The sequence below is a fragment of the Papilio xuthus genome, unplaced genomic scaffold (genome assembly GCF_000836235.2).
Source record: "Papilio xuthus unplaced genomic scaffold, Pxut_1.1 DF825928.1, whole genome shotgun sequence".
Taxonomy (NCBI): Eukaryota; Metazoa; Arthropoda; class Insecta; order Lepidoptera; family Papilionidae; genus Papilio; species Papilio xuthus.
The window spans coordinates 282679-306229 of record NW_013532721.1 but is presented as its reverse complement, the minus strand read 5'-3'; the positions used below and the strand labels follow the sequence as shown (position 1 = coordinate 306229).

The window sequence follows — 23551 nt, the reverse complement described above, 5'->3', positions numbered from 1 at the left end:
TCTCTATTATTGTTTCAAATATTGTAGATCAACCTGTAAATTGGTCATGTCATGGCAAGTTTTTCAAACTAATTTGATTTATGATTCTATCATAAACATTTCACAAAAATGGGCAGGCAATAAAAGTTCCTATTTGTACCTGTAAAAACTAATCATAATTTTTTACATGGTTAGTGAGTTCCATCATTGTAGAGAATTGCAAAGAAGTTTTGTAAGTAAATGGGGAGAGATCCATATAATCAAAGAAAACCAGTTTTTTAAATAAGGTATGTTATTAGGTGAAAAGCAATAATTACATTGATTATGTTGTACACTTGAATCAATTAATTACAATTTCATTCTGTTGCAGATGAATAAATGCACCTCTTCAAAGTCTACAGAATTATTAAATGAAGGAATCTGCTTCAGAATTACTGACTGCATGTCGCTGCAACATCTGTGCTACAAAGTTTGATTGTTTGAAATATTGTAATTCTAAACTAAATTTTGAAAAATAACTTTTTATATGGAGTAGTTTAACCGCAAATCTAAAAAAGAGTCACCATGATGCAGAAAATGCTAGTAATTTTATTAATGTCAATATTGATATATAGATGCCAACCTGTGTGTAACGTATAGATTTAGTGTTTTATATTAGTTTGATGTTAATAATATGACAATTTTTAGTAATATGTATTAGACTTTAATATAAAATATACACTAGCAAAACAAGATTTTCTCGAAATTGGGAAATGCAGTGTATAGAAAATAAAAATATAGGGAATTAAGTATCAAGTACAAGAGATAAAAAAAATACCATTTAGTGAAAAATATGAAACAAAATTAATTTATTAAATTTGGATGTTACAAATATCACAACTTATATATCTTAAACTTTTTTGAACTAAGTAATAAAAAATAAACCAAGATTGTATACAATTTTCTCAAGTAATTTAAATTTCAACACAGGTACTTTACCCCAAAATGCCTCCTAAGCTCATTATTTTTCCTCGTTAAGGAATCTATAGGTTACACATCTATGGAGAATAGTAATAACAAAAGAGTTCATATGCAGAATCTTTAGGTTCATGATAATTTTATGAATTTATTTGAGAAGTAAAACTTAAATATTGTATTCTATTTTTACATTACATAATATTTAACATGACTTGTACATTTGCAATGTTTTGATAGGAAAAGTTTGGATTAGGGGACTATTTGGAGCGTCGGCAGTGCAGTTGGCGCTTGACCGGATCATATTTACATATCCAGGTACGATCTCCGATATATAGTAATGCGTTCTTCGAATTTCTTGATAACATCCATCCGACATTCTTACTGTAATTACAAATCGCATACAACTGCATAGAAATTCAAAGATATGTGTGAAGTCAACCAACCCTCACTGGCTCTGCGTTGTTGAATAAAACCTAGTCGCATTCTTGAGGGTAGGCTCCGAGCTCCTCAGTGGAATATAGTGTGTCCGTATAGTGAGCTTGATGATGACGATTTGTTTTGCTTCAATGCATATTGTCTTGATAGCAATTTTCTAAATATTTTACCAACAGATAGGAGCTAATCTCTTTCCAGTGCTAACTGGAACAAATAAGCATTTATTATAGTTGGGGTATTTTGTTGGTGAACTAAACAATAATGGTATTATTACGAAAGCAATGAGCATTATGTTGCGTTCTTAAAACATGTTCGCTTTAGTCAGAAGATTAAATTAAAGTTGCAATTAACGAAATTGTTTTATTTTTACAAATTGTTTTCCCTCAAATAATACTTTCAAACGTCAAAAAGGAAACTGACAGATAGATTTTTTTAGGTTGGTAGCAACGTAGACTTGTTCATAATATTGCTAGCATTGAAAATGTCAATTTTTATTCTCCGTTTGTGTATCTAATTGGTCAAGAGTCTCGTCGCTTAATTTATATACTCTTTGATGGCAACATCGACCTGAGTGCTTTGTTGTCTTTGGTCTCTTTCATTGTCAAACTCTGACAAAATGGTACGGTTAATGCTAAATATTTCTAAATCAAGTTTAATCTAAACATTTAATTAACTTATATTAAAAATAATGCTGGAATTAAATTTCAATCCCATAATTTTATTGTTCAAAATATGTATTTGTGATAAAAGTGATGTGATATAACCTATTCCAAATTTCAGACGAAGGGTACCTCAAGTTTTGGTAAGCGGCGTAATAAGACCCACACACTATGCCGAAGATGTGGTAGATCTTCGTATCACATTCAGAAATCAAAATGTGCACAGTGTGGTTACCCGGCTGCGAAACTCCGTTCTTGTAAGTATTTCTTTTATTATGTTCAATTCGAAATTCTGTGCTGTTCGTTCTTAAGGTTATATTTATTAGTAGTAGAAGTGTTTTAGTTAGTAATTCTGTCATAACAATATTATTTGGCTATAGTGCAGTGTTGTAAAACCTGATCATCTAAATAAAAATATTTGTTTACATCAGCTTCGAGTCAGGTTAGTTTCAATACCACACATTTGCCAACTGTCACGCAACAAGAATTTGTTGACTTCCTCAGCCTTAGGAACATACTTTTTTCTTGATGCAATTGTGTACTTTATATTGAGATCCAAAACCTGTCTGAAAGTTGAAATCTTAAAAAAATTATATTTAGTATGGTCTTTTCCTGTTTAAATTCCTAGCTAGTCTTATCTATCTACTAAATTTAATCTAGATCCATGCAGCCATTTTGGAGGTAACTTCTAACAAATCCATCCATTAAACTTTAACATGTATAATATTAGTAAGATTATTCCTACACTGATTGAGGATGCTTACTCAATGTATGTGTCCTTGTATAATGTAGGTAAATAGTACCAAATATTGGTGATATTCAAGTGTACATAAATTTTACACAATTTACACCAATATCTGACATGAACATTATTTAGTGGAACATCTTGACTGGTACTCCATTTCATATAGGAATATTTTCCTAATACGAAATTTGAGATTTATATAAAGTGTTATATTTGCATATTTCCAGACCACTGGTCAGTGAAGGCTAAGCGCAGGAAGACCACTGGCACAGGCCGCATGCGTCACCTCAAGATTGTCCGAAGGCGTTTCCGCAATGGTTTCAAGGAAGGCAAACCTACACCTAAGAAAGCTGTAGCCTCATCGTAGATTTATTGCCCAACATCAATAAAAACCTAAAATCTAAACATTTATTTTATTTTGGTATCTATGTGATATGTTTTATAAAAATTGATTTACATGTTTTTAATAACCCAAATATCAATGTTTAAAAAAATCTTCAAAAATTCTACAGAATTCCATATTTATAGCTTTTGCAAAGTATCAGGTTTTATTCAATTTATCATTATAAAATGTTTTAAACAAATTTGTACCTTTGCAAAGCTAGGATGTGATGATGCTAATATAGAATATTTTATTGTGTGATGATTGAGTTTACTTTGTAAAAAGTTTTTAAATATTATTACAGATCAGACAAAAAATGGATTATAGGTATTAACTCAACTCAGAACTTGGAAAAGAAATAAAATATCAGTTTTATCCAATTAATAGATAAGATTTTCCATGCCTTGGAATGTTGTTATAGGCAAAGTTGATTGTGTTAGGACATACAAGTTCTCAGCTCCCAGCTAGTTGCAAAGGTTATGAGAAAAACTGCATGCAAGAAAGAAACATTTCAAGAATTATCTTACAAGCTGTATTTTTTGTTGGCATCTGTTTTATTATATTAACTAATATGATAGGTATGTACTTTTTATATTTTAATTAATAGAAACAAATAAATATAGGTAGAATTGGTAAAAAAGATTGAATTTCAGTTCCTGACATGTCTGTTAATTATCATACTAATATTATAAATTAGAATGTATGGATGGATAAATGGATTACTTTTTTTGTTTGAAAGTATATCCAGAACGGCTGCATGGGTTTCGCTGAAATTTGGCATAGCTGTAGAACATAGTCTGGAAAAACACATATGCAACCAATTAAGTTTTAATTTCGGGCGGACGACAGCTAGTTGCATCATAAAAATGAAAAAATAACTTTAATGGGCAAACGTCTATGTTTACAAGTTCGTTACATGGTCATCATACTTAATAAACCTAACTATATTACTTTGATTATACCATTTTAAGTAGGATTTGAACCCACTGCCATTAGTCGAAGCTATTTCCATGTCGGTCCAGATCATCGCTGAACTCTGGACAGTATGCCGTGCCGCAACGTTTTGCTGACGTTCTCGGAAAGATGTTCCGTGGGTTCTATACCGCGCTCGCTCACTCACTCGCTATGCGGGCTTCGTCATCGTAATTATTTATTCAGTCTTTTGCTGACTTCCAGTGGGTGCAGTGGTGCCTGTTGATTCGCGCGTATTTCGTAATGCTTTACCTTCACACTCATAATCTTATCCAATATTGCCATTGAGCGATAAGTTATCATTTACTGTGACACGATGATAAATAAATTTACAGCACTTGCGAGTTGTGCGACTCAGTAGTGATTAAATATTGTGTATTGGTGAATAATGAGTGCGCATTAACGTTAGCTTACTAAAAGTTTATTTTAATTTATATACAGTTTTAAGTGATTTTGCACAAAAATGTCATTATTTAAGAAGAAGGCACCAAAATATAACCCTCCCCCCGCGCCGATGCCCGCGGAAGACATTGATAATCATCAAAGTAACGGCTTGGACAATAACAATGGTTCACAGAAGTCACAACTAGTGTTCCACTGTCAACAGGCGCAAGGCAGCCCACTCGGCCTCATATCTGGATTTTCTAACGTAAAGGAACTTTATCAGAAGATAGCGGAATGTTACGACTTTCCTCCGGAAGATGTAAGATTTTATTTATATTACTATTACAATGTCATTGTTATCGAATAACTTGATAATTGTGCTTTATTAATAATAGCGATAAATGATTAATGGAGACTAGAAATTATCATCTTTTCGGCGGCGATAAAGTAAGAAGTTAATATGTAATTGCGCGTAGACAATACGGGATTTAAATCTCGACCAAACCGCAATCTTTAAAACAGCAAATTGTCTCTCATTCAATTTGTACTTACAGTAAAATTAACTAATTATTGAGTAACAACAACAGTACATTAATAATGTACAACAATGCAATTATGACCAATTTTAATGATCTAAATTATAATGAATCATTAACGTTGTTATCAATGGACTCATGCATTAAAGTATTGGTTTTCGCTTTAAAAGTGAATAATTCTTTACAAGGATACACTGATAAAAAGATTTTCCTTGTTCAATACATTGCACTAATATTTCTATAATCACTGTTTAGTTTCTTTAACAATGGTTTAGTTCACATTAAACTGTAGCTATTACTAATGGATTGTAATAGAATTCCTGTGTATATAACTTAGGTAAATTGTATATAAATTAAACTTACGATATCAGTTCCGTCTCTAGAATAACACAATATTACGTCTGTTTACCAAAAAACCTAATAATTGGGTGTGTCAATGTGTAACAATAAACGGATTTACAATACGAAACTTGTCTGGCAATCAAATTATAATTTAAAGCACGCAAACTTAAGGAATTAATGTTTAGCAATACACCTGTATCCACATAGATATAATACTGTGACTGGCACTCAACACTCGGTGGACCAGAACTCAATGTAACACAATCATATTACAGAAAGGAAGGACATGATACATTGATAAATGACACAACCAGTAAAATAATATCACGTATTTATTAGTAGGTAGGCAAAGCTTATGCCTACTCAAAATTCGTTTTTAACCAACTTCAAATAGAGGTAAATTCGGTTAGTTGTTTTTCATGTATTATGTTACCAAATAACTTCACAACTGGTGGACCGTTTTTATTTAATTTCAATTACTTTCTAATTTAACGATTTCGTCATTGGTTTTTAGAACAAAAAAAATAATTAGGGCTTTTATTTTTTTTCAAGCTATCAATGTACTATTTATATAAAATAGATTTATAGTCTTTAGAAAATGGATATCAAAGTCGCGTTAATGCAGTGTTATTTAACTGTGATAAAAAAGAGCATACCCAGAGGCAGTTATCAAATGAACGTAAACTGGTTCAAGCATCTCTCGTGTCAATGAGGAAAGGGAAGTTGTTAACTTTGCAGCGCAGGTCGTTGAGCCAATTCTTGTATGGACAGAGTTGATTGTGGGTGTAACATGATACCCAAAAAGTGCATCGAGCAAGAAATCCAAAATCGAAGGCCGTATTTTTTTTAACGGATTATTAGTGAATTATAAAGTGGTAACTGTTCCCTTATCTTTTTCAAGCCTAAAATTTTATAATATCAAATATAGAGACCGGATTTAAATTATTTTATCAAGGTTTTAGTAAGCTCCTAAAAATATTTTATTTGTATGTACATGCAGAACTGAAGTCGTGTTATAAAGTTCGTCGTTTACTTAATATTTAAATATTTCGTATTGTTGAGGTACAAAATTATTCAAGTCTGTCATAAATCATATCACCTAAATGTTCTATTGCTTGTTGTGAAAATCAAACCTAGGATGGTAGACCATTGCTTACATTAACCATTGGTTCAGAGATTAGTCATTAACTTTATCGATTATAAAACTTTCCTATACGTGGTTCCTCGTTGGCTAATAATGTTCTTAGAAGCCAATAAACTCTTACGGGATAGAAAATGTATGTTGTTGAAATATCCATTATAGTAGATGGATTCTCATAATTGTTTACGAGATTCATTTTATAATATAAACATAGTAGAGAAAATTTATGTTTCGCTTAAACGTGGGGAAACACCCAATAGATTTATGATGATACAATAAATGTTTAATTTACCCGACATGTGCATTAAACGCTTAAAAACTAAAAAAATATATAACCTATATAAGGTCCTTGATGTAACTTTAATTCAGATGGTACAATATCAGACAAACAATAAAAACAAGAATAATTAAGTTTTGACATGATTGGAGTTATTTAAATTTAGTTAAAACTAGTGTATATTCTATGACTGGCAGGAAAAAAAAACATAATCCAAATCAACAGATAAAAAATAATCACATAGAAAGATAAATAATCCATTATGTTTAGATTAAGTTTTATTATCTACACGTATAAGCGATAGGTTCTGTAAATTACATCATATCAATTTCGATTTAAGTCAAAATCATTCAGATATTTTTAATCTGTACCTTCCTAATATTCTCAAAAAATAAGAGAAATAACACGCTAATGAGGTATTTAAGTAATTGTGGTAAAATTAAAAACATCAATTTAAAACTCAAACGTCGTTAAAACTTCACCTTAATAGCAAATTATCACCTCCAACGTAGTGTTAATCACATTACTAGAAATAAAAAACAAATGATGTTGAAATTTCTGTTGAAAATTACTCACAACAGAAGACAGTAGCTAACAAACGTATTTTATTTAAATTTGTCACTTCTTGGAGACAAATTTATAGGCGACTATGTTACTAAATCAGAGTAGAGTTATATGTATCTTTACAAGACTTTTAGACCGTTTATAGCGTTTTTATTAAAATAATTTTATGTTTTAAAGATGTTATCAAACATGTAATGCATGATAAAAAGTATCTGTATTGTTAAAATTATCTTATCACTAGGATTAATTTATTGAACACTTCTTAACCACCGCGGATAAGTGAAGACAGCTCTTATTTTAAAACTGCCTGCCTGATTTATTTTGCAGTTTGTGTAAAACGACATACTTTCTGATTTCGTCGTTTGTGTAAAACTGCTGGATTGATTGATTGATTGACCCTTTGTGTAAAATTACTTGGTTAATTTTGCTGTGTTTGTAACTGCTTGATTGATTTGGCAAGTATATTGTAAAGTAACGCTTCTTTTTCCTCGATTTTTTTATATTTATATACTTCCTAGTTTTCAGAAGCATAAGATTTTGTTGTTCAGTACATTATTACATTGTTAAAGACTTTCTTTATCACGAGTTTACTTTACCGTGAAAAGATTAGCTGACGTCGCGTTGCGCACGTTATTTTCCATTTTGTTATCTAAAAATTGCAATATTAATCACTCTTAGCATATTTTAGTGTTTTCCTTGAAAAAAGTCTGGCAGGTTATATCACTACACAGATTTGATAAAAACAATTACTACGTTTTGCTTACCTTTCATAATATTTTTGATATTCTTCATTTAAATTATTCCGTCTGCGCGGAATTGAAAAAAACCTAATTAGTAGCCTATGTGTCCTTCCAAACTATGATCTACATCTATGTCAAATTTCAACCGGATCCGTACAGTCGTTCTGGATATATCTTCAAACAAACATCCATCCATCCATCCATCCATCTAACCATTCGCATTTATAATATTAGTAAGATTTGTAAGTCAACCGTTTAATTATTCTCATTGAAGGATGTCTTCTGATAGAATAATCAATATTATCTACTGATGACTATAGTCGAGTCTCAGAATTCCTTCTCTTTTCTAATAAATTATGTAGGATATCTTATAACAAGCTAAGGATTGTCATGCACTGACCACAAACTAGTTTAGTCTTCGCACCTGGCTGCCTGCAAGTATAATAACTTTCCATTTTCTGCAGATAGTAACAGATAACATACAAATGGTATTCGTAATTAAGCAAGAGTGAAGGCATAAAACGACCACAGTTTTAATTTAATTTAAACGTGAATCATATTACTTAATTACTTATGCAATAAAGATTTCAAGCCTTCAGTCTTAAGAAAAATGTAATTGTTATAAGTGAGAAGGAATAGAGTTGACGTAAAATTGTAACGAGAAAAATTTGTCGTTGTGTTAACATTAGCTGAACTTGGACAAGGAAGTACTAGGATCCCAGAAGTTAGACGTGAAGTAGATTTGGTAAGTGATGTGTGCCTTCGTACTAAAGTGAAATTACGTCAAAACGTGCCGAGTTTACTATGATAGACTCAACCATGTCATTAGGAGGTAAAGAACTGAAAATTTGTGCGTATAATAATGCATTTCAGTTATTCATGTAAGCAATTTATAAATATAATGCAAATCTTTGTATATGATCGAGTTTACTGAATTTCTGTCGATTTGGGAGACCGAATCACCTCAATTAATCGACGATAGATGTAACTATCTCTGTTATCCTTAAAATAAAAGGTCTTCGCTATACATTATCTTGAAACGTTGATAAAATGTCTTGTTATATAATATTTCGTTCGACATTTGACAATGGACGTCCTTGGATGAGTATCAGTCGACCGCGCTTCGTAAGGTCGAGACAAAATGGCACGAACACTGCAATAGAGTTATTTTACTTGTGAAAAAACTTAACACCTCCCTGAAGCAATCGGTATGCCGGTCAAGTTTGTTGTGTCACTTTCTAAGGCGTATTAAAATTCAAGGTAGATTGGTAGTAAAGTCATTATTCCTTTTTACTTTAAACTTTTCGCTAGTCGAGTCACTATTTTTAGACATTATTACCTAGAATCCTTTGACGCGAATGGCGCGCTTTCGTTACAAAGTCAATTGTCAGAATGATTAGTAAGGGGACATAAACGTCGACATTAAGGTAAGGATGCGCCAGTACACCGGCACAGTGTCGGATTTTCTTTCTAAGACTATGTATTCTTAAAAATATTATTACTTTACAGTAAGATTATCTTTTTCCTTATTATCTTTCATAACATAACCGTGAGTTTTCACTGCCGGAAGATTTTTACAAAAACTTTGTTATTACATTATGTACGTTAGGCAGTGAAAACCGACGATTACAGAACACCGTTTGTTTTTAGACTAAATCAAACTAGGAAGAAGGGGTCATATTGTACTTTTATTCACAAAATTTATATAACGAACGAGTTATAAAGTGTCATTGCGGATATACGCATCGCTGGGTGGGCAGGAAGTGGTACTGGGGCGCAGTCTCTCGTATGGCGCGCAAGGCAAGTGATTTTGCTGACTGTACTAACGTATTACAAGATTAAAATTTTATGGTAGCACGTTGGTTACATGCGACTGATCTGCGCCAGGTCGACCAATACTAGTGGGGCTAAAATTGTGTTCTGCCTTTTGTCTCGTCAGAAATTGCGAGCCGCTTTCAAGTTTGAATAGCACTGTAGCATGTCTGACCTACTGGGTATGGGGTCAAGGACCGAGCGTACGCGCATTATAATGTAGGATAAACTATCAAAAACCAATATAAATAGCGTCTGTACATTTATTAACATCAATTTTAGTTGTTTTACGTTTATAAAGGTATTTTTAAATGTTGTTAAATAGAAGTACATATAATTCTTATGTTTACACTAAGGTATTTCGTGACGTTTCCCGGTAGGGCTTGATCATTTATTTAAACCGCAAAAACCACTGCGTGTATCGCGTAACCACTGGCTTCGTCTGGGCTTCGCCATTATCAATGACTCTGTGAACATTTTGCCAACATTTAAAAAAAAACTAAATAACGTTGTCTGATGACACAAAATAATTTTATGTGAAGGTGATTCAGAGGTTGCATACAGAGTGTGAATAAAAACGTCATAATTTCAACAGTATGTATTTTAATCTATACAGTTAATTAATGTCATTTTAGGAATCGTATTCTTTTACTTAATTAATATTATTTATACCGAAAAGTTAATTATAACTACTTCAATGCAAGAACACAATTAGGAAATTATATTTTTTGCGAAACTACTAAAAACACTACAGTAATACTGACGTGTAATCGCATTTATTCTTTAAATTATCATAGCATAATCGTTTCATGGTTAAGAAAATTAACAAGCATTGCCTCGTATGAACCTTACAACCTTGATGATGTGATAATTACTAAAATCTTTACAGTTTAACAGCAACGTGTTTTTATCCCAATTTCAGTCCACTTACAAGATTTATTAGCACTAATTATACCCTTCCTTTCTTCGTGGAAAATTTTCATAAGTTATACTAACAAAAGTACGTAGTATACTTGTCTTAACCTTTTTCTATATTTTATAATGGAAAAAAACTATTTCGTCATTTAAAAACTTTATTAAATACACGCGCAATATCTGATTGTAATATTATTTCACAGTCGTAGTTATGTATTGTAATAAAGACAAGGTAAGTAAAAATCAAGGTCAATGGGCGACAACTGTTCGCGGCTAAATTGATTTGCGTTTTGCTTTCACTGTAACAATCTGAACGAATTCTATACGGACTCAGACAACTTACGATCTTATATTTATTATGCTGACATTTTATTTATATTATTTCATATAAAATTAGTTTATAGAATAAAGTATTAAGTAAATATAAGGTCATTTAAACTTAAAATTGTATATCATAGTAAACAGAGAAACCTAAAATTTACTATCTGTATGTCACTCCGTCACCTCACTTCTCCCATTTCCATCTATGTTATATATTCTACAATGTTTATTTTTGCTTTTATAAATAATTTACATATTTTATTTGTTTGGAAATAACATTGTCACTGCTGTGTGAAAAAAAGTCATTCCCATTTGTCTCGGAAACCTATTCAAATGTTTCAAAGTTGGTATTACCATCAAAAACGTAGTAAATAAATGTTAATTATTTCAAAGAAGACAACATACAGAGATGGATGCTTTCGAACGACGTAACTGGTCGTTGTATAGTGAAAGTATTTGTACGACTGTTCACATTTGGAATATAAAAAGTTTTGTAGTAAAGTAAAACCATTTTAAATAGTGTAAAAAGAAAATAACTTTCCACATAAACGGTATTTGGAAGTTACCTCACTTAAAGACTTTTTAAGTTTTAAAATATTTATATGGCAATGTCGATTAATAATAATCGATAAATCATTTTATCAAATCATTTAAAAAAAATATATGATACATCCTGTCTCTTAGAGACACGAGCGAGAGGTCATTTAAAAAAATTACATCAATGCTTTTACTTTCGTTCCGTAATAAATTAGTGAGAATATTGGTATTTGCTTAATTAAATAGCTTAAAGTCACGCTACGAATACGAAGACTGGACTGTCTTTGTGTTGTTTTCATTTGATTGAAGAATTGATTGCAATCGTTTCATCTTACCTTAGTAATTGGTAACACGTTGCTGATGGAAGGTGGGACCGTGATTTACCGTATTTATGTCAATTTGAGCTAAAAGGAGGGCGTGTCATAATCATTTTTAAAGCGATATGGCGTTAGCGTTGTTCGATTTATGTCTTTAGTTCTACGTTTTATCGCTTACACGTGTAAAAGTAACGTTTTGTATGGTTTCAGATCCTATTTTGCACGCTCAATACCCACAAAGTAGACATGAGGAAACTCCTTGGAGGCCAAATAGGATTAGAAGACTTCATTTTCGCACACAGAAAAGGAAGACCTAAAGAAATCGAAATAGTTAAAACTGAAGATGCTCTTGGATTAACAATAACAGATAACGGTGCTGGATATGCCTTTATCAAAAGGATAAAAGAAGGTTCCATTGTTTCGAGAATACCGCATATAGAGGTAAGATAAAATGAAAATTATTATCTACATAAGCATACATAATGGTTACTTAGTTGTGTTTAGTTTGGCCTCCTTAAATAAAACCACAATTTTTCTTACTTTTATGCATAAACAAGTATTTCACGTAGGTATATGTTAAAAAAAAAACAAAGTATTAAGTAGAGCGCCAGGTCATTCACCTTGTTAAGACGAACAGGAAATAAACTATTGCGAGAATTAACAGCTTATTGTAGTCGCATTGTTAATCTTCAGGTCGGCGATCATATTGAGAAGTTGGACGGAGAAAATATGATCGGCAAGAGGCATTACGAAGTCGCTAAATTATTGAAGGAAATACCAAAAGGTACCACATTCACAATTCGTCTCGTCGAACCCTTGAAGAGCGGCTTTGGTAGCATCGGACCAAAGACAAGTGGCGCGAGAGCGGGAAGAAAAAGTAACTATGGGTCGGGTAAAGAAACTCTCAGATTCAAAGCAAATGGCCCGGCGACGATAGAGAACGAGGTAAGCAATTTTTAGGTTATCTAAAAATAAATCATGATGTAATGCATATGCATGAATCATTGTGTACTTGCATATTAATTCAGTAAATTATCGATAACAACCAATCAGGTCAATTGTAGTTGAGCAATCGAGCTTATCTGTTATCCCAACATTTGTTCTAGTTTAGAAACGAAGAACCGATTGTTTTAAACTTTGAATTGCTTCACAAACAGTGCATAACGGTTTGCTTTCTAATAGACTAAATTCACTGGCAAAAATGAATAATTTAGTATTTTCACCATTTTGCCAATCTAGATATTAAAATAAACACACTTTAAACTATAAATAAATTTAATTAATTTTAAATAATTTTAACTTTTCAGCACGACGAGAGATCACAAGCTGGGATAGATAAAATAAATGGCCTGTTGGAATCTTTTATGGGAATAAATGATACAGAACTGGCAACACAGATGTGGGATATAGCGGAGGGTAAAACGAATTCAATGCAACTGGCTGAAGCCATAGACAACAGCGATTTACAAGAGTTTGGATTCACGGATGAATTTATCATAGAACTTTGGGGTGTGATAACGGATGCTAGATCTGGCAGACTAAATTAGATAAATGAAATATGCCATGGCTGTTCATTATTTATTTAAAAGAAAGCTAAATGTTAGCTATATAATTTTAATGTATATGTTTAGCTTAATAGAGGCAAACTACGTTCTTAGCGGTATAGTTAAATTGCATTTAAAATTATGTATTTTACGTTATAGGTAATTTACCTAACGTTGTCATTCTGAAATATTTTTGGGCAATATAAAAGCAAAAAATATATACATGATCTAAGTATAAAACTTTTAACAACAGATTATAAATCTCGAGAAGTTAATGTGTTTGTTTTTCTCGCTATGTTTATTAAAAAATAATATTTAGTTCAAAATGGAGTTGAGTACAAAATAATAGAACAAGTCAATTATATTTCAATTTAAAAAGTTAAAGACCAAAATAGAAGGGACATGATTGAAAAAATATGTTAAAAAGAATTAACGTCAAAATATTGGAACTATATTAAACACCAAAATTCGAAGTTATAATTTAACGAAATTGCACTATAAAATGAGAAAAAAAACATTTTATTATATTTTAGAAAGGAATATAATGATTTTGTTAACCAAAGTATGAAGTGTTTTTTTTATTTATTACATATTGTCGATCACTCTAAAGAGAGATATTTAAAGAATTTTGATTATGTGATATTACAAATGTTTGATAAATGTACAAAATTAAAATACTATATTGCCATTTTTAGTAGGAAATTTATTTAAAAGAACTCCGGTATTTTTACCAATAATCCAGCCGAATAAAATTTATATACCTATACTAAACTTTTGTCGCCGGCAACATATCTCGAAGTAGATTTCAAAGATTTGCGAAAATGTCTTCTTGCATATTCAAAACCGCTACATATAGTGGTAGAATAGGCTCCGAGAAAGAATTAAATAGTGCAAAGATCGAGATTGATTTTTTTGGTATACTTATTTTGATCGTTCCCAATAAAAAAATGTCGTGATATCTACAATAATGTTATTTTTTATTAACGGGCGATATAAATTAGTACCCAAAGCCAATTTCGTTCTACAATGATATGAAAAATGGTTCAAAAAGGTCATGTTTTGTTATGAACGATATTTTTAATTGACAATTATTTGTATTCGATTCCAACGAGTCTTGTTACATATTTATATAAAGTTCAAATTGTCTATGACAAACGAGAGTATTAATATAGAAAGAGACAAAATATTTATTGATGAAATGTGTAAACAAAATTAGAGTAATTAATGAATTGTGTGCCTTGTACAGTACAGACTTTAGTGTAATATTTTAATATAAATAAATTATCAGATATAAATAGTATCTACGGCTGCATACCATTTACTACGATTTATAAATTTCACAAAATAAATGTTTTTATTTCACTGCGTTGTCTTTTTTTACTTACTAATACCACTGTACTGTCACAAGAATTGAAGGCAGTACTTTCACAGAATATTGTTGTCATAGATTTATAACCTAAGGTCTTCTCACAGCGAGCTTCTTTCTTTCCCGTCGAGCGACATGACAAGCGCTAAAGATGAATACAATTTATTCGTCTGTGGTTGTTGATCCAACAAAATCTTAATAATTCACTTACCGTAAGTTTCTGAGAACAAAATCTCTGTTTAAAACATGCTGATATTGAGCGCGACTGTACCACAGTATTTTTTTAATATATTCCCTTTGACTAGGGGTTTCGCGTTTCTCTGTAATATTTTCACCGCCCACAATATGTGTCTGTAAGTCAATGACCTGTCATAACATAACTATTATTAGAGCATACGCATAAGCATTTATTATCCATGAATTTCGACTGTTATCGCACATGTATTTCAACATACTGTTGTCTCTACTTTTACAAACAGAATGTAAAGGATGCCAATGTCTTTCTGTACAAGTGTCAAAAATGGAAACCCACTCTTAGAGGGATCTATGACTCTTCATCCGGCCTCGGCTATTCCTGGATTTAATTCTTAAGAATGCGTCTCCATGTTAAATCCAGTTATATCATGGATTCGAGTTTTAATTAAATGCGGCAAAACAAGAATAACAAGTTTATTGATCGGTGAACAAGCTTGATGAAATTAAAAGACTTGATGGAATATTTTTTAAAACATAACATAAACTATGTACTTATTTTCGAGTTACGGTATTTATAAATATTGAAAAATTTGCTACGACAGAAATCTGTAAACAACATAATATTTATTTCAAAATGCGTTATAAAATATGAACGCGTTCCATTCAACACATTCTTTAGGTTCACTATATCATACTAACTTCGTTTGATGAATATTATTTACATAAATTAAAAAGCGAAGTTATAAAGCGTCATTTTATTTAGTAATACATTATGTATCTTGATGACCTCGGTATGTTTGTCCGATTTGTTACATAAACAACTGATCACTCTTATCTGGTTCTTATGATACGCGGGTGGTGCCTGTTTGTATCATGACAATTGAAAGAATTAACGTCACAATTATTTACATTTATTTAAAGAAACATAAGGGAATTAATTTTTATAATTCTAGTGCGTCGCGTTAACCAAGTTTAAATAAAAACGTGAACCAGTTTTGTGGTGAAAATGTCTCTAACTTCTAGAAGGCTTGTGCTTCTAAAATTAAATTATCTGCCGAATTTGAAACTGTACAATGTTGCGAAGGTAAGATAAAATATTTTTCTTTAAGTTTTAATTTGGAATTTATGTTCATAGTAGATAATTTAGAAAAAGTTTTAATTTAAAAATCTGTCTTATTTGCATACCGTTTTTGGTTTTTACTTACAACATTATTGTATTTTAATGACAACATTAAATTGGCTGTTATAAGTTTACCGGGACTTTCAGATACTGACCTGCAGTTACAGTACCATAAGCAAGAGTAACAAAATATATCATAACATAAATGATGCTGTAAAAGATATCAAAGATGGGTCCAAACTTTTAGTTGGTGGATTTGGGCTTTGTGGAATTCCAGAGAACCTCATAAAAGCAGTAAATAAAACATGTGTGAAGGATCTTACTGTTGTGTCCAATAATGCAGGTAAATTATATTTAAGAATACACATAACTCACATACACAGAAACACATTACACATTTTCTTTGTTTTAATTGAGATACTGGCCCTGACAATATAATTTTTAGCACATAACATTCTACAATATACATAGTAAATTAAGACTCAATGTTTTTTTATTCAGTAATTTTGTGTTCTAGGAGTTGCCGACTTTGGCCTGGGCATTTTGCTAAAAGACAGACAAGTTAAGAGAATGATTTCATCATATGTCGGTGAAAATGCTGTGTTTGAAAAACAATTTTTAAGTGGTGAATTAGAGGTAAATTTAATATTGGGTATGGGATATGCATGCTAGATCTTGTGGAATATCAGCAATAATTGATGTCTTTCAACATTAATTGTTGTGAATTAATTATACATAATTATAAAAATGCTATATGTTCTAGGTTGAACTAACTCCACAAGGGACATTAGCTGAACGAATCAGGGCAGGAGGCGCTGGAATACCAGCATTCTTTACACCTACTGGTTTTGGAACTTTAATTCAACAAGGAGGAGCACCTATTAAATATACTAAAGATGGAAAAGTAAGTATGCTTAAGTACAAAATTAAAAGTAATAAACAAGTGTTTAAAATTGATGGATGAAGACATAAAGGTTTACTTACATAATTGTTTTTATATTTGTTAATATTTAAAAAAAACTATATAAATGCGAAAGTTTAGATGGATGAATGGATTGTTTGAAGGTATCACCGGAATGGCTGAAGGGATTTTGATGAAATTTGACACAGATGTCTAATATAGTTTGGAAGGACACATAGGTTACCCATTACGTTTTTTAATTCGCGTCATACAAGTCGCGGGCTACAGCTTCTAATTTATATTTTAGATTGATATACCAAGTGCTGCTCGGCATGTTCAACAATTCAATGGCAAGGATTACATCATGGAAGAAGCAATTACTGGCGACTTTGCATTAGTCAAAGCATGGAAAGCAGATAAATATGGAAATTTAATATTTAGAAAAAGCGCAAGAAATTTCAACCCAGCTATGTGCCGTGCTGCTAAAATAACAATAGCTGAAGTTGAAGAAATTGTTGATGAAATAGATCCAGACTTTGTCCACATACCATCTATATATGTACACAGAATTATTAAAGGTGATAAATTTGAGAAGCGCATTGAAAGGAAGACTGTTACCAAACCGATTGAACAAAAAGAGAAGAAATCATCTGATTTAATTCGAGAAAGAATTATTAGAAGAGCCGCTTTAGAATTCAAACATGGAATGCATGCTAATCTTGGAATTGGTAAGTTATAATTGCAATTTAAACAATTAAAAAAGAACTTAAGAGCTTGTGTGGATGATTAAATATTATCATGAGTTACTATTGCCACAATTATAATACCACACATTTAAAAAACAATTTTAAATTAAGAATTATGCAAATATGTGAATCATAGCTTTAAATATTTCATTGACTTTGTATAATTTATTTAACTTACTGTGGGTTTCTGAGACCAAAATCTTTGTATAAAACATATTATCATCCTACTTGACCTCATAATCCTCATTGACATAACATAGATGACAATATGTTCTAAATGGAGATTTATGTCTGGGAAACCCATGGTAATTCATTCAAGTATGTATTTCATAACTAATTATTAATTATATTTAATTGGTATTTTATCCTATTTTTTTTCAGGTATGCCCATGCTTGCCAGTAATTATATACCACAAAATGTGAAAGTACTATTACAGTCAGAGAATGGCATCCTAGGCCTCGGTCCATTCCCTACGGAAGAGGAAGTGGATGCAGATCTGATTAATGCCGGGAAAGAAACTGTAACTGTTCTCCCTGGTAAGTAGTTTAAGAGATATTATCCTTGTTTAAACTATATAATATATTTAAATATTTATGCGTTTATATACTGCAATTGATGGCAGGTGCCAGGGCACTTAATGTAGATTTCTTACATTAAATCTACACTAAGAGTTGTAACTTAACTCGAGAGGATACTTGAAATAAAAGACAATCCATCCTTCTATCCATACTTTTACATTCATAATATTGTAATTGTATGATTGCAGGCGCTTCATTTTTCTCATCGGACGACAGTTTCGGCATGATCCGCGGCGGACACATCGACCTGACTATACTGGGTGCTATGCAAGTCTCACAGTATGGGGACTTAGCTAATTGGATGATACCTGTGAGTTATTTTAATTTTAAATCTTTAAAATATATTTTTAACCCTAATTAAATTTCAATGAATTTAGTGGATTAATACAACTTGATACTTTTACAATATTCTGATTAAATGGTCCAATTTAAGTTTATTGGTTTTGATATAATTAATAGTTAACATATTGCGTACAACTGGTTACTTGAAATTATTAAATTTAAGTAATATTATTCAAATTGAAATTAAAAAAAAACTAAAAAAAAAAAATTTTTAAGGGTAAAATGGTGAAAGGTATGGGTGGAGCGATGGATCTAGTGTCCGCTCCGCGCACCAAGGTCGTGGTGACGATGGAGCACACCGCCAAGAATGGTGCACACAAGATACTGCCCGAGTGCTCGCTGCCCCTCACCGGCAAGAACTGCGTCGATATGATTATCACTGAAAAGGTAACGTTTTGTTTCTTTTGATAAAAATAGTTAATTACTAATATTTATTTTAAATTGAACTCGACGTGTGGTCCATGTTTCACAAAAATGGATAGTGGGAAACGAACTCACAACCAATAGACCAGTCGGTAGTCATCGTTAAAAAAAATATTTTTACTTTTTTATTCTTGAGATATTCAATGACACTATTAAAGTGAAATTACAAGCACTACATGTGCTAATCATTTTGTATTCTCAAAACGAGTAAATACTTCGATATGATCTTTTGAAAATCCCTTTTATTCCTCTCTGGGTCAATATTCGTTTAACTATTAGAAGTACTAAAATTGTTATAACTTTAATTTCAGTGCGTATTTGAAGTTGACAAAGAGAAGGGACTGATTCTGACTGAGCTGGCTGAAGGTGTAACTGTGGAGGATATAATTGTGAGTACTGGCTGCGAGTTCACAGCCGCTACAAAAATTAAAAAAATGGGTGACGTCACAAAACTTGAAGATATTCTCGAATAGTTCCAGAAAGTTCTGCCGCAAATACGTAAGCTAGTCTATATTTTCATAAAGAATGTTTTTTATATGTTTATTCTTATTAAGGATATTATATAATTGATATATTACGAATTTATACACATTTAAAACTTGTAATATAACTGAATTTTATATTGTTATCAATTTTAAATAAATTGTATACATTATATGTACTTATTTTAAATTGTATATTATATTTTGTACTTAGTATTGTATCTGTTAATAAAAAGTGTACTTTTATTATGATGCATTTTATTTGAAACAGCAAAAATTTGTGAAATAGCCAAAAAAAATTAAGTTTACGACATTTCCGTAAAATAATTCGGTTTTTAATAGATATGTGACCTTGCTATTCACATACTCTTTGCTAATTAACTATGATTGATGTCAGTTTGTGTTTATTTATGACATATCTTAAGAACCTCTAGGATTTTGGTGAGAAATATTTACATGATTTTTATACCTACATATTGGATATTATGGTGGCAAATCAAAACCATCCGTTTGTTTTATGGGGAGCTTGTTTTTTGTGGTTCATATCGATGTTGTGTATAATTTGGTCTCTACTTTTATTCTTCTGTGAGTATGCACTGAGTTAATGGTTAATGGGTAAATAAAACCAGTTGCAATATATATTTTTTAATTTTTCCTTACAGTTGTGGGCAATATTCTTGTGCAGACAGGAACGGATTTGGTTAACGCGTTTGTATTGCTGTCAGGAATAATAACTTTACCCACCAATGTGCACATTTTATATTCTATAGCATACGGTATCCGAGTCGAGTACGGTTTGATTTAATCTATTTATTTAAAACATATCTTTGTTACTGATAAATTGTAGAATTTGTAATCTTCTTTTTTATAAGAGAAGGGGGCAAACGAGCAGCGAGAACATCGACCCACATGGACATCTGCAATACCAAAGGAACTGCGGATACGTAGCCGATCTTTACATTTCTTTATCTAAACCAGTGGTTCCCAAACTCATTTTGTATTCTGCCCACTTTGAGAATAAATATTTTTTTAGCACTCCCATATTTTCACATATTTAAAAACCACTATAACTTCAAATTAAATTAATTAATTATTGTGACCTATATATGTATATTAACGGAGAATTCTAAACGAAACTTTTACTATAACCCGCAACTTGAGACCTGCAGCGCCCGCAAGGGGGCGTTATCTCCCACTTTGGGAAAGACTGATCTATGCAAACTCTGCAGGCTTCTTTATAGATATTGTGCCTACTCTCTTAATAAATATTCCAGGCTTAAAAGTAAAGTAATGTGTTGTCCATTATGGTTTTGTATAATATGGATAATTGTCATCAACGCCGTTGGCATTGTCTTGTGTATAAAAGTAATACATTCGTGCGAAGAGAATACGGTAAATAGTATTGGCCACGGTATGAAATATTATAGAAGCATTCCGAAATATAAAAACTTTATTGACAATGTTCAATGGTCGTTACATTGTTGTGGGGTAAGTTCGCACTACCGAAACGTTTACAAAAAACATGTTAAGGCATAAATCTCTTTGTATCATTTTTATAATATGCGTTTCCAGCTTAACTCGTACAAAGATTGGTTCAAACACGAGTGGTATGATAAAATTCGAGATTACGAATGGGATCCTTTTACGAATAGACAAACTGTAAGAAGTTTGAAGGAGGCCACTGACAGTGTTCCTTTGAGGTAACTACTTTTTTTTACTTTTGTCATGACAGAAATTAAGATGTTACAGTTACGTTCATGGACTTTTAACAGTTGCTGCAAAAGTGGTTCTTGTATATCTAACTTTCTAACCGAGTTGGGGACATATTCGATAAATACTGCTGGATGCGGCCACAAAATGTACCACATCATCAGGTGTTCGATGTATGCGCATCTTTTCCTCTTCACCTTGGTGATTTTAATCGAGGTAACTTGTGTTTTAATAACGCTAACTATTATTTTTTTACAAATTAGTCATAAGTTTTATTTTCCTATGCCATTACTTGAAATTTTTTTATGAAATTGTGTCTAAAACAATGTTTTAGATTCTCATGCTTAAATTTATTGCGCGGAGAGACGATAGTGATAGTTGTAAGAAACTTAAAAATAATGTTCAACGTATAATGTCAGTCAATAACAACTTTGAAGCATCGAGCAGTTCGTATCAAGTGAATCCAGAGGATAGCGAAGATTTAGAATTATCAAGAGAATATGAAAAAGATTAAACCAATATATGTTTGCAATTAATAGAAATAGTTAAAATAATTTTTCATATTTTTATTTAAGGCAACTAAAAATCATTTTATATTATACGGATTGTAAATCGATTGATGATTTTAATCCGTTCGATTAAAATTTCTCGTCTGCCATTGGATTGGCAACATTTGATTTGGTTTTTGACAGTGACAGATATCAGAAAATAGTGTTTGATTTGAGGTTGTTTTTGTGCAACTAGCACTTTAAATTTAGCAATTTTATTGCTACAATTAAGTAGTTCTTATAATCTTGAACAAATACCAATTATTTGAGTTATTAAAGTACAAAATGGTGTTTCTGACTGTAACTAATTTAATTCGCGTTCGTGGGCCTGATGAAATTTGGAGAAAAAGAAAAATATTCAGATTAGCTGCTGCCTTTATTGGGCGTCGCAGAAATTGTTATTCTGTGGCCGTCCGTAATGTTCATCGTGCTTTGGTCTATGCTACAAAAGCACGCAAATTAAAGAAAGAAGATATGAAAGAACTGTGGAATACTCGGATAACTGCTGCTTGTGAGCAGCACAATATAAGCACGTTTACTTTGAAAGAAGGTTTAGATCGCTCTAATATTATGCTTGATCGTAAGTCTTTGTCAGACTTAGCAGCATGGGAACCACGTACATTTGAATGTCTTGCAGCAGTAGCACAAAAGAAGTTGGAAATTGATGGATTTATAGACGGGGCTGACAAAAAACATCCTACCGGAGTTAATTTGAATCTTAAGGATGTAATGTTAGAACAATGGTTAAAAGAAAAGAAGTAGCTTTTATTATTTTAGTAAATATTTTTAAGGTAGTGAAATAAATATCATTAGTACTAACTAAATGTTTTTTATTTATTACTTATGAAGTCTTCAGTTCCTTCTTTAGCTGCTTTGTTAATTCATTTTGCTGTTGTAATAAATATAAATTCTCTATTTTTCTCCTCTGTTGTCTCTCAGTATCTCGTATTACACCTTCATGCATTTTTTCTCTGAAAAATTGGGAATTTAAGGATCATTCTTGTTTAGCACCTCATTTTCTGATAATATTTTCTGGCTTAAGATGTAAAAGAAATTTAGTAAAATAATTGTTATGTAATATCAGATGTTTAAATGGAATTTAAAGTGATCTTGTTTAGTTGCTACATTAATTTTCGTTTACATTTTAAGCAACGAGAGGTATCGAATCAATATTTGAAGAGAAATAAATATACTATAAATTTACTTGTTCACCATTTATTTACTTTAGAATTTTTTCCTTTTGACTGGACATTATTATAATTACCTGTCTGATTGTTGCTTAACGTGCACGTAAGTAATAATTCCCCCCGTTGCAACACAAGTTAAACCTAACACTAGCTTTGATGTCTGTGACGACATTTCTATCCTGGTAAATTATCCTTTAATTAATTATTAATTTGAAAATATTGGTTTTAGTAAACAAAACCGAAGCTGTTGACATGGTGCAGCAATGGTACATTTTGACGTTGACAGTTGTACGGTGTGAGTAGATTAAGTAAATGTCATTAACATTTCAACAGATACAAAAAATTCCGATCATGATCAATTTTTCAAAATAAAAACTTTTAGCGCATTACTGT

General features: G+C 31.5%; 5 protein-coding genes and 1 long non-coding RNA gene across 7 annotated transcripts; all 6 read left to right on the top strand.

The window, feature by feature from the left end:
- On the top strand, positions 1-1499 carry LOC106125212 (uncharacterized). Its single transcript, XR_001228254.1, has 3 exons — positions 1-266; positions 350-448; positions 1174-1499. It is a non-coding gene; the product is annotated as an uncharacterized LOC106125212 (long non-coding RNA).
- A 445-nt stretch (positions 1500-1944) lies between these two features.
- RpL37-1 (ribosomal protein L37a) lies at positions 1945-3180 on the top strand. Its single transcript, NM_001312056.1, is given in 3 exon segments — positions 1945-1990; positions 2152-2287; positions 3003-3180. Coding segments are annotated over 3 exon segments (279 nt in total). The 5' UTR covers positions 1945-1987; the 3' UTR covers positions 3143-3180.
- Positions 3181-4303: 1123 nt separating this feature from the next.
- On the top strand, positions 4304-14191 carry kermit (PDZ domain-containing protein GIPC-like protein kermit). The gene is made up of 4 exons (XM_013322620.1): positions 4304-4832; positions 12226-12456; positions 12709-12960; positions 13323-14191. Exons 1-4 carry the CDS (start codon positions 4593-4595, stop codon positions 13560-13562), a joined length of 963 nt encoding a protein of 320 aa, XP_013178074.1. The 5' UTR covers positions 4304-4592; the 3' UTR covers positions 13563-14191.
- A 1750-nt stretch (positions 14192-15941) lies between these two features.
- SCOT (Succinyl-CoA:3-ketoacid CoA transferase) lies at positions 15942-19930 on the top strand. Its single transcript, XM_013322754.1, has 9 exons — positions 15942-16204; positions 16388-16583; positions 16758-16876; positions 17004-17144; positions 17449-17869; positions 18269-18424; positions 18655-18776; positions 19025-19195; positions 19543-19930. The coding sequence occupies exons 1-9, from the start codon at positions 16127-16129 to the stop codon at positions 19702-19704; spliced, it is 1566 nt and encodes a 521-aa protein (XP_013178208.1). The 5' UTR covers positions 15942-16126; the 3' UTR covers positions 19705-19930.
- Positions 19931-20114: 184 nt separating this feature from the next.
- LOC106125138 (tetraspanin-6-like) lies at positions 20115-23537 on the top strand. Of its 2 annotated transcripts, none has more exons than XM_013322222.1 (6): positions 20115-20298; positions 20376-20502; positions 20988-21201; positions 21286-21413; positions 21486-21639; positions 23388-23537. In XM_013322222.1, exons 1-6 carry the CDS (start codon positions 20199-20201, stop codon positions 23388-23390), a joined length of 726 nt encoding a protein of 241 aa, XP_013177676.1. In that variant the 5' UTR covers positions 20115-20198; the 3' UTR covers positions 23391-23537. The 2 variants fall into 2 exon arrangements, with proteins under 2 accessions (XP_013177676.1, XP_013177675.1); XM_013322221.1 differs by lacking the exon at positions 23388-23537 and adding an exon at positions 21758-22226.
- mRpL20 (mitochondrial ribosomal protein L20) lies at positions 22126-22790 on the top strand. Its single transcript, NM_001312134.1, has one exon. The coding sequence runs from the start codon at positions 22257-22259 to the stop codon at positions 22731-22733; it is 477 nt and encodes a 158-aa protein (NP_001299063.1). The 5' UTR covers positions 22126-22256; the 3' UTR covers positions 22734-22790.
- Positions 23538-23551: the final 14 nt, after the last annotated feature.